The sequence below is a fragment of the Betta splendens genome, chromosome 6 (genome assembly GCF_900634795.4).
Source record: "Betta splendens chromosome 6, fBetSpl5.4, whole genome shotgun sequence".
NCBI classification, from domain to species: domain Eukaryota; kingdom Metazoa; phylum Chordata; class Actinopteri; order Anabantiformes; family Osphronemidae; genus Betta; species Betta splendens.
The window spans coordinates 328155-340098 of record NC_040886.2 but is presented as its reverse complement, the minus strand read 5'-3'; the positions used below and the strand labels follow the sequence as shown (position 1 = coordinate 340098).

The 11944-nt window shown below is 42.4% G+C and overlaps 1 protein-coding gene across 7 annotated transcripts in view; it reads left to right on the top strand.

Moving 5' to 3' along the window:
* The window catches only part of ric8a (RIC8 guanine nucleotide exchange factor A), a 48236-nt gene that overhangs the window by 31220 nt on the left and 5072 nt on the right, over positions 1-11944 (top strand). For 6 of the 7 annotated variants that reach the window (XM_055509843.1, XM_041071316.2, XM_055509846.1 and 3 more), the window contains exons 8-13: positions 46-140; positions 227-377; positions 3646-3741; positions 3820-3964; positions 4105-4249; positions 4506-4625. In XM_055509843.1, the coding sequence (XP_055365818.1) occupies positions 46-140; positions 227-377; positions 3646-3741; positions 3820-3964; positions 4105-4249; positions 4506-4625 (752 nt within the window). Of the gene's footprint in view, positions 1-45; positions 141-226; positions 378-3645; positions 3742-3819; positions 3965-4104; positions 4250-4505; positions 4626-10722; positions 11267-11944 lie in introns of those variants that run through there. The other variant, XM_055509845.1, reaches the window with a different exon arrangement.

Here is an 11944-nt window from a genome sequence, read left to right as displayed (position 1 = left end):
TTTGAACATGTAAATATTACACATGTAACATCTCTGTGTACAAAGGAGGAGGCAGCAGACTACAGGCATTTGGGAGCTATACTGAGGCACTGTCTGCTCAGCTGTGCTGATGGAGAGGAGCTAAATGATGAGTTCCATGGGTAGGAGCCACTTCAGCCAACTTACTAGTTGTTCTGCTCATAGACATACTATACAGACATGATCGTTACTATAATTTTTTTCTCAGCCACACTGTGAACCTGCTAGGTAACCTGCCTGTTCCTTGTCTGGATGTACTGGTGATGCCCAAAGTGCAACAGTGTTCCACTGAATCTCAGGGGATCAACATGGATGCCGCTGACATGCTGCTGGAGTTTATGGAGAGAAAAATTAACCAGGTGATACAGTGTGTGTCTATTTTATTTCTAATGCTATGTTTACATTTGATCAACAGGGGTGAGATCTCTATCTTTAGCTCTTGCTCAAATCCTCCTACTCACTTTCGGTTCTTACTTCTTCTTCCGAGATAATCAAAGGTCACCAGGCAATAAGAGGCCAGGGCTGCTGACCAATGACATGACACTTACTTTTAAGAGAAGCAAAGTGACTTTAGAACAAGTATTTCAGAGTCCGTGTATTAAAAAAAAAAGGGAAAGTCAATTTTATTGTCAATTTCTATAAAACAACCTAAGAACACAGAACAAACCCGACCACAAATCCCACCCCCCAATCCCCCCAAAAAACAAAACAGAAAGTGGACTACTAGTATATCGTATGATGCTATGATGCGTTCATTCTATTTTTCATAAAAGGTGACCTGTTTTTGCGTAATCTAATTATACGTTGTTTAAGAGAAAATAAATTAATTTATCCGAGGTCAGGCGTCTGTCTTTAGACTTGTTGACATTTGACAGAAAATTGGAATCACATTATAATATATTTTGATGAAATAAAGCTGTCACCCTGTAAAGTCTATGTGTAGGTCAAGCCCAACAACATCAGCACCAGGGTTAGATCGCTAAACTGATTTAACCAGTCAGACTGAAAAAGTGATCAATTACAACTACAAATCATCGGGTGTGGTGGATCAGGACAGACACCAGCTGAAGTCAATGGCAACAACGGCAGATTCTCTGCCTACATTGTATTTCCCAGTTAACTCCAAACATCAATAATCTCCCCTTTTAATTTCCACACTCATTGAAACAATGAATCGGTTTCCTCCAGTCTAATAAATGGACGCTGCTTGAGGCCCTGCAGTCCGATGAAGTTAAACAGTTTTGCTAAAGGTTTAAACATATCAAAAATCAAAGCTTTACTGATGGTCTGATGTCTCTTTATTCCTTCATTGTGCTGAAACCAACATAAGAGCTAGATGGACAAACGTACATCATATTAAAAAATAAAAATCATGTTGGACTGTTAATGTTTTGTATCCAGTTGTGGTACGCTATCTTAATCAATTAGCACAGTTAGCGATGTAATTAAATACAAAATAGCTCAACGATGTTCATAATTTCCATAATAAGTGACGTTACTGCTTTCAATTAGAGTTTTAACCAAAATACCATCACCGTTTTCATTTTACGTTCTCATTGCTTCTCTTCCGCATGGGAAAAGTAAGCGTCATGTCATTGGTCAGCAGCCCTGACCTCCTATTGGCTGGTGACTTTTGATAGGATTATCTCGAGTCATAAAATCGAAAGAAGTGTGAAACGAATTGAGAGCGAGCAGCAAGAACCGAGAGCGAGGAGGATGTTTTGAGAGCAAGCATGACAAAATCTTAACATATCAATAAAGTGCGCTCTTGAATTAAAAAAACTACGCTCTTGATTAAAGATAAGAGGTCTCACCCCATAAACAACTGCTAAACTGCAACAAATTCAGCTGATGATTTTTACATGGTACAGTAAGACTTATAACTTTATAAAATGATAGAGAAATAAGAATATGCACAAGTGGAAAAACTCTGTTTGATAGCCACTGAAAGCAAAAAGAAAACGAAAACTAACAGGTTTGTTGTGTTTCTTTACACAGAATACAAACATTCAAGACTGTAATGCAGGAAAACAATTTTCAACACCTAACACACATTTGTACATTTGACATATGTACAACACTGACCAATACAACAAATTCCACAGACAAACCTCAGACTTGACACAGATGATGGCAGACATACAGAACAAGACAGGACCACAAATGACAACACACAAGAGAACGATAAGGACAGAGACCTTCAATACTGAGCTTTGGGCACAGGTGTAAGTAATGAGAAGGATTAGATTGGAGCAGGAAACAGACAGGAAAATACATACCACCAACAAGTAAAACGAGACTGAACAAAAATCAAGGCACTCCTGGCAGGCTGGACAGCTGAAGTGTGACAGTTTGACCAGAAGGAATATTATAAGGAGGAAAGGTTTTAAAATCCAATTATCATGATCAGCAGTGGTACAATAACAACAAGCAACCATGTTGTATTGGACTTTGCTCTGCTCATGCATCAAGTTAAGTTAAGATCTTCTTGAAAACACGGTATTTCGCCTCGCTCTCTTCAAGAGGATTACGTATGTAACCAAAATCTGGACTGTTAGTTATTTAAGCCTGGGATTGTGAAAACATATCTAATATCTAAGAGGTTACTGAGGGATATAGCACAAAAGTAAGATAAAGGATTAAGCCAGGTTTTTTCACATGCTGGTTGAACTAATCTTTTACTTGGTTTTACAAAAGCAGGATCTGTTAAACCCAGTCTAGTTTCCATGAAGATCTGTTCTGTTGCTTTTATTGTGATTAACCACTTTATATAGCCCAGACTAAGTTGTACAAAAAGAACTGAATTAACTAAGACAACAACTGTCAGAGTAGTGGGGTTATGTACTGTGAACACTGTCAGCTTATACTAGACGCTGGACCCACATGCACAGCTCAGACACACTTGGCGATGATAAATGAGGATTTATTCCCATAGACAGAGTCCAGATCAGGCAGGGTCATACACAGGTAGGCAATAATGAGTAATACAAAGGATCAGACAGAATCCGTGTCGTGGAAGGCAAGGTTTGTTAACAAAGAGCTCAAGATTACAGTACCATTCTGTCAGAGGCAGGGTCGTCGTCAAGCTAGCGTGCAAGGTCGTTACCAGACAGGATCAAAAAGTAAGGCGTACAGAGCAGACAGGGACTAGACAGAATCGGTATCGGTGTTCAGTAGCAGGGTTCAAGGTAACAAGGCTAGACTAGAGTACAGGACGCTGGAGAGTGGTGGAAATCACGCAACAATCTGGCAAGGTACTGGGGTGAGAGGTGGTGCCTAAATACTAGGTGACTGATTACTGATGAGGTGCAGGTGTGGATAATGAAGACCGGTAATGGCAGGGAACAGCTGTGACATGATGTAAACATCCTTTCAAAATAACAGCGGATGTAGACCTAAGACATGACATGAAAAACAGCTATGTTGTAAGTGGCAGGAAGTCCTTCAAAATAAAACAAGGAGCAGGAACAGAAACTGTGACAAACACAGGTGGAAACTAAATGGCATTATTTATTCATTTATTTAATTTTGTGCCCCATTGCGTTAAAATGAAGTTTGTGCCCCATTGCGTTAAAATGAAGTTTGCTTTCACCATTTGTTATTAAGGCTTCTATGTATATCTCCCAGGGACATAAGCTAAAGGAAACCCTCCTCCCATCACTGAATTTGCTGACTGAGAGTGCCCGCATTCACAGAGAGACCAGGAAGTTCCTCAGGTCAAAGGTCAGCTAGGACAAGGATGAAGAATTCAACTATAAGCACTGCTAGTGTTTCGATGTACTCATATAAATTTGTGTTCAGGTGCTGCCTCCACTGCGTGAAGTGAGGAACAGGCCAGAGGTTGGCAGCTCCCTGAGGAACAAACTAGTCCGTCTCATGACACACATTGATACTGATGTGAAGGACTGCGCTGCAGAATTCCTCTTTGTACTCTGCAAAGAAAATGGTAAAGCATTAAAAAATTTTCCATCAGTTTTTCCAACGTAATTAATGTTGTACTGAATGAATGAATGAATGAATGAATTTTGTTTTTGTAATTTTTGTCTTAAACAGCTGCCATAATAACAGAAATGTGTTTCTATCCAGTTTCCAGGTTCATTAAGTACACGGGGTACGGTAATGCAGCAGGCCTGCTGGCTGCCAGAGGACTACTCAGAGTGGGCAAAGACCTGGGAAATTACTCTGACGATGAGGAGTCTGAGACGGAGGAATACAAAGAAGCCAAGGCTAAGTCAGTAAAAACCAGCACTAGCTCTGTTCTTTGGTTTTAATTGAATCTATATCTTGATGTTTAACAAAGTGTAATTTTTCTGCTGCATCTGCCACTGTAAAGTGGGGCACATACATTCTGTTGAGTCTCAAAGACAAATAAAAGCCATCCATTTAATGTTAGTTTGAATGAATGTCTGTAAACATTTATTCCTTCTAAGGCTTAATAAAGAATAATAGAAACATATTAAATCTAACTTTGTTTCTCTTGTCTTTAGTATAAACCCAATAACAGGGGTTGTAGAAGACGAGAAGCCTGATCCCATGGAAGGAATGACAGAGGAGGAGAAGGAATATGAAGCCATGAAGCTGGTCCAAATGTTTGACAGACTTTCAAGGTTAGTAACAGCACAACCGCACAATTTACAACATACAGTATAACCTTACAGTATATCATTTAAATGGGTCCTCCTCCTCATACTGTATCTTCTTATACTGTACCTTCTGTTCGTCTGTGGTGCTTATACATGCATTATGCACATTTCTTGCCCGAGTCCTCCCATAGAAAATGTTCAGTTCTTGGGTGTTTTAACCAACAACAAAGTCTATTCATTTTACCAAGGCATCTACAAGTGAGGACTTTGTGGGTCACTTTTATTTTAATCTGACCGCTGCCAGAAACACTGCCTCAGCATTTGTATGTATGTGGACTTGATTTCACCTTGGACTGCTTCAAGAATGAGGGTGCTACAATGCTGGGTTCGCTTCGCGGCTCAGATTAAAGAAAGGATCCAAAGGATACAATTTGTCATCCACTCGCTGTAGTAAGTATGTTCTTCATACTTATGATGTCTTAATATGTCAGTTTGTCTGTTTAAAATGTAGTAACCCACATGTGTGAGGCAAGCTAAAAGCTAGCTATGCTGACGGCTATAGCCATTCGACCAAGCCTTTGTCCCCTTGAAATATGCTGCTGCAACCACACAGCTAATGGCTATCGGCCCAGGAGTGAAGGTATGTAAGTTTGTATGTACCAACAGTAAGATAGGCAACAGAAGATTTTAATTTTAATTGGTATATACTGTTTAGATTTTATATTTGAATTGTAACAACTGTTTATCTGTTGTTTTAGCACAGACAGGCCTGTCCTCTGGTTTGGTTTAATTTTTTGTCTGGTATTGTGCATTCTTACATTAGAGAAGGGTTTGACCTTCATAATAATGAACATTTCACTAATCTACAATTTTTGATTGCAGCACCTTTTGTTTTGATGAGGTGACAGCCACAGCTTCCATCTGGTAGAGGACTGCTTCCGCTCAGTCAAATAGTGATGAGAACAAGGATCACCACATCTCCCTGGTCATCTATTTACAACTATACCTGTCCTGCTGCAGAAACAAATCTCCAACATAACCAAATTTACCCCCTACCCAGGATATGGTCTGTTTACCCTACTTCCATCAAGCATTTCATCTGCAAGGCCCTGCAAAAGCTTCTGTCCTCAAACCCCCAGACTTCTTAACTAACTCAGTAACCTTTACATTGCACAGTGTGAAGTGTGCAGTTTGTTCTAGCCTTGGAGTACTGGTGCATCTTTTTGGTTGACAATAAAGTTGGTTTTAACTATAACGTATTTTACTGAACTCTTTTTGTTTCTGAAGGGAAAACACTTTTATTCAGAAAATCATAGCATTGAAATTACATGTTTTTCTCTTTCTAATATGGTAAGCTATAAAGTTGAACCGGCCATAAATAAAAAGCATATAAATTATATATAAATTTAAAAAAATAAATTCTTAATGAGTATTGCACTCACAAAAAAAACATTTTTACTCATGATCTGGGTTTTTGTTTTTAAGTTTCTGACCGTCTGACCACGATTTTAGCCTACTCCTTATCTGTACCTCTGCCGAGCTCACCAGTTACCGAACCCTTACCTGTTTCTGGACCCGATTAAGCCTGCTCCCGTCATACTTAAATCCTACGCTCTATCGTGTATGACCTGGACTGTCTGTGACAACGATTACTGGAATAAACTCTGATTTTCTCACCACCTACCTCGTGTCCTGGCACTGTGCATGTGGGTCCGCTCTCTGCCTGACAGAACAATCTGGCCAGACTTGGACCCAGCCAGTGCCCAGGCTTCATCCAGGTCAGTGATTGTTTTTGTTTTTCGTTTTTTTCTTTTTCCCTGTCTGTTCGGCTGCGTGTCCTAACCACACGCTGGAGTATGGAGCTGTGCTGTCCGAGTTTGCCAGAGGATATTCGTGGAGACCTCCAGAGACTAGCTAAAGAATATGCGGAAGCGCCCAGTCTTAAGGTCCGGCTCTGCATAGTAAAATTGGCCATTGAGATTTTAGAGGATTTTGGTGGCGTGAGTACCCCGGAGTACAGGCGTTCTTTGACAGACTCTGGCTAATGTGGAGGAACTTGACACGCGTCCTGCGCACATCGTTCGCGTCTCCGCCACCGCACCTGTCGCCACTCTGGCGGTGCCAACTCCCGTTCCTGTCACCGCGCCAGCGGTTCAAGCTCCCGTACCTCTCACCGCGCCAGCGGTTCAAGCTCCCGTTCCTGTTGCCGCTCCAGCGGTTCGAGCTCTTGTTTCTGTCGCCGCTCTGGCGTTTCAAGCACCCGTTCCTGTCGCCGCTCCGGCGGTTCAAGCTCCCGTTCTTGTCGCTGTTTCGTCGGCTCCAGCCCAAGCCCCAGATGCCGCCGTCTCTGTCCTCCACTCAGACCCAGTCACGGAAACCTAGCCCGCGCCGCTCCCAGTGCCTCAACCGACAGCCAGTCGTAGGAGCTTCGGACGACGTCGACGGGGGCATGGTTCCAGGGTCCAGAGACCTCGGTCGCTGTGATTGAACGGCTCTATTCCCCGGCAGAGGATCCCTCTGGTTCCCCTACTGACTGTCTCACCGCAATAGCAGGCATCCCGGACAGCATCGTCCAGCGGATCTGCCTCCACTGTACTCCTCCGGTTGCATTCCTCTTCGCCCACCTGATGAACACCGCTGATTCGACAGCAGACCAGGGCACAAGGGAATACCTGTTTGAGGAGGCAGCCACTTTCATCCTGAGGGAACCTGCCCTGCGTGAGGCCCTGGAACTTCCAGGCCTGCAAGGTCAGGTTTCAGATCAGCCATCTCACGCTCAGGTTTCAGATCCGCCATGTCGCGCTCAAGCTCCAGTCCAGTCTTGTCACGTTCAGGTTCCAGTCCAGTCTTGTTACGCTCAGGTTCCAGTCCAGTCTTGTCACGCTCAGGCTCCAGTCCAGTTTTTTCACGCTCAGGCTCCAGTCCAGTCTTGTCACGCTCAGGCTTCAGTCCAGCCGTGTCCCAGCCAGGTGACAAAACACGTTGGTCAAGTGCAGCCCTTGCCCAGTCAGGCTCGGCGTCTACCCCATTGAGCTCGACAGTTGCAAGCAGCACTGTCGGCTCCAGAGAGGAGGCCGCAAACAGCACTGTCGGCTCCAGTGAGAATGCCATCCTAGTTTCGGTTGGCTCCAGTGAGGACGCCATCCCAGTTTCTGTTGGCTCCAGTGAGGACGCCATCCCAGGTTCTGTTGGCCTCAGTGAGGACGCCATGCCAGTTTCGGTCGGCTCCAGTGAGGACGCCATCCCAGTTTCTGTCGGCTCCAGAGAGGAAACCGTTCCTGTCGGCTCAGGTGAGGAGGCCGTTCCTGTTCCTGTCGGCTCCGGTGAGGAAGCCGTTCTAGTTCCTGTCAGCCCTGAAGAGGTCGGCCCTAAAGAGGTCGTTCCTGTTCCTGCCGACCTAGTGGAGGTCGTTCCTGTTCCCGTCGGCCTCCAGGAGGAGGTCGCTCCTGCTGCGGTTCCCGTCGGCCTCCAGGAGGAGGTTGATCTAGCTTCAGTTCCCGTTGGCCTCCAGGAGGAGGTCGCTCCAGCTTCGGTTCCCGTCGGCCTCCAGGAGAAGGTCGCTCTAGCTTCGGTTCCTGTCAGCCGCAAAGAGGTGGCTGTTCCAGCTTCGGGTTCTGTCGGCCGCAAAGAGGTGGCTGTTCCAGCTTCGGTTCCTGTCGGCCGCAAAGAGGTGGCTCCGGGCTTCGGTGACGCCAGCCAGACCTGTTTGGACTGTTTGGACTCACTGCTCTGTTTGGACTCACTGCTCTGCTGTGGACTCATGATCGACGTTAATCCTGGTCCTTGTTTTGTCTCTCCTCCGGTCCTCCCTCCGCCCACCCTGCTTGTGTGCCTTGGCAGGGAGGGACTCGGTAGTAAGTTTTAGTTTTTTTTTTTTAGTTTTATTCGGTCAGTAAAAATACATCAGGTCAATATATAACTTGAACCAATGCTTTTTGTTCCCAGGTAGGTCATGCAGTGATTGTTCTAAATATTAATGCACATTTTTTAAATAAAATTATGTCAGAGCAGCAGCAGCACAAGTAAGACAAAAACAGTGAAATGTGTAAATGTAAAAAGGATTTATATTCTTTCAGCTATGCTCTCAAACTTTTATTTTTAGTTGTATAATGTAAGCTCAAGTAGTGTTTTCTATTAACGAGAGTTTTCCAGGTAAGTCGTGTTGTGAATATTCAAGCTGCACAGACCATTTAGCATACGCATTAGCAACCGCTAGTCGCTTTGCAAATTACATAAATCAATTAAATTGAAGTAAATGCGACATTATGCAACCAATGAGACACATCTTGCATCAGCCGAAATGTGGTGACTTCAACAGCCTCCTCTTCAGCTTCAGGGTCAGATTCGGGATCGTAGATGTATGGTTCTACTACGCTACCGGATCAGCTGGCTAATGTCGTGCAGTCCTGTAGTGGGTCTTCTTCTGTGGAGGATTGCGGTGGATTGCATTCTCAATGTCGCACTACTGCCACCTATAGTTTCCTAACCGTGTGGTGGCTCATAACCATCAAGCCAATTTAAAAAAAAAAAACAACAACAAAAAAGGTATGCGCTTCCGCACAGAGGTGTGGCGAGCTGCTTCGCTTGCGACATGCCCAGAAAACACAGCGTTTGCAGATGGGGAGTGAAAACCACATATTACTGAGACATTAAAGTCCATTATTTTTTAGAATGAAAAGTATGATCAGTCTCCTTTAAAGATGAGACCAAGGTTCCTTGAAGTAGAATCTGAAACTAATGTTATGCTATCCAGGGTGGCTATCTGACTTAAGTGTCTCCCTCTGATTTTTAGGCCCAATGATAAGAATTTCAGTTTTGTCTGAATTTAGTTGAAGGAAGTTTTGGGACATCCAGGATTTGATGTCTTTTAAACAACTTTGAATTTTGACTAGTTGATCTCTTTCATTTGGTACCAAAGACATATATAGCTGAGTATCAATTGCATAACAATGAAATTAATGATTAATAGAATGCTTCTTAAGATCCATGCACACGCTTTTTCATGCTCCACATTGCTGAAGAATTGGACCTTGATGTGTCAGGAAGGTGTCTGTAACTTTTCATGCCAAAAAGCGCTGTAGATTGCCCACACGGCCTGTCTGAAAATGTGTGTTTTAAGATCTCGTCCACAACGCTCTATTTTCGTATTTTGTGTGTCAGAAGCTAAACTTATCGCCACACCCCTTTGAGGAAGCGCATAGCCGTGATCCGCCGGAATCAAACGTCACGGTCACCGAATCCATTGTAACAGTGACACTGGCTACCTCGTCCTCGTAGTGGAATTCAACCATACGTTTGATCCAAAATCTGACTGAAGTCGAATGGGAGGCTGTTGAAGTGGTTACGTCTAGTAGGTACGTCTAACTGGCAGATTCACGTTTGATTTAATTTGATTTATATAATACGCAACTTGATTAGCTGCTAACGCTAATACTAATGGTTGCAAGTTAGCAGCCTGAATTAATACAACAGAATATTCATAACACGCCTACAGCTTGTTTGGGAGCATAGCTTGATAAACTAATATAAACTAATTTTTACATGTTTTTTTATTTCTCGTGCTGCTGCTGTGTGAAAATATTTTTTCTATAATGGGATCTTCAGCTGCATCTTATATTTTGCCGTATTTGTCTGTAATTAAGTGCCAATGTAGGAACAGTGAACACAGTGCCTACAGAGGCATGGTGTGACAGCAACTATTGCTTTCAAGATATTGCATGTGTTTATTACTTTTATTAATAAATTAAAATTTTGATAAATCTTACCTCAAGACGCCTAAACTAGTTGTCAAACCTACTGTCATGTATAGTTGATGATCCAGGACTGGAGCCAGTATGATTGAATGTGTATTCATTACAGAACACATTTAATATACAGTATATCAGACAATTACACATGCATGGAATAAATCAGTATCTCAGAAATTCATAAAAACTTTAGAATATTTTACTATTTACAGATTAATCATAATGTACCTGGGAACTCACCTGGGTTTACAAACATAGTTTTGTTTCTAAATATATACTGACCTAATATTTTTTAATTATGATATATCAAGTGCTAATACATAACTAATAGAAATTGTAGTTTTTTTCAGTACTATGTCTGTGTGTGTCTCAAGTTGTTGCAGGTATCTAGCCTAGAAGTCTTGTCAGCTGGTGCTGGGGACTTCTAGGGCGAAGAGTCCAAGTCATCCCACCTTCCCTGGTCTGGATCAGGGCAGTGTTTCCTGAGGGACAAGGCACCTATGTTGGACTTAGACCACCTGTGAAATACCTAAATTATTGTTTTTTAGGCAATATCTCAATAAAAGCTGAAATATTATAAAACATTTGTCGGTTTTCCCTCATTAGGTATATACATACAAAAATAGTTCAGTGAAACAGCAATAGTCAAAGCCAACTTTATTTTTAACCAATGCACCAGCACTATAATGCTGGATAAGTTACCGTCAAAGTTCAATTTGCAGACCAGAAAATGAACGGGTAGGATTTATGGTTATGTTGAAAGCATAGTTTCTGGAGTGAAACAGGTACAGTCATGAGCAGTTGGCTGGGGAGATGTGAGGATCTTTTTTGTCTTCACGTGTTGGAAGACATCGGAAGCAGTGCAGCTGCTGTACAGATGGAGGATGCAGCTGTTTTCCTTGACACCACTCTAGAAGGTATAAAGAATAGAATAGCAGTTTAATGAAATGACCAGTATTTCCTATGTATCTCACAACCTTTACAGATCTAAACAATATATAGAGGTAGTTAGATCAGTTTTAATGGTGTTTGGAGCAAACACGTTTTCAACTTATTTTATAGTACTGGTTTGTTGATTCTTAGCATGACATTAATGACCTCCTTTCTGTCAGGTTGTTCAAATTCTGCGCAGAGGGCCGGTGGGACAGGGATGTTTACAAGGTCCTCCATAGAATAACCTGAGTCCAGCAGGACTTTATTAAAGTATAAAGATGGTCTCCATCACATTTTCCACATAATCTGCACCATAACATAAGAGTTACAAATTACCCGTCAACAGACTAAAATATCAAAATAAGTTTACCAAATGCATACAGGGTAAATACATAGACAATAATATAGATCAGATTATGAATACCACAACTACTGAAATGTGAAATGCAAAATCTCTGTCAAATAAAACTGCATATTGGCCAACAAATGATTATACTGCTGTTAAATGTACATACCTTTGCTCCTGAGGTGAGCACTCTTCTACAAGGTAGCAGCGTGTCAGTTTGAGAAGCAACCTCCTTGCGTTTCGGTAGCTGGCATGCGTCAGCCTGTATAAAAAAATGTCACGTTTACAGCTAAAGTAGCTGACTAGATAAGCAACAA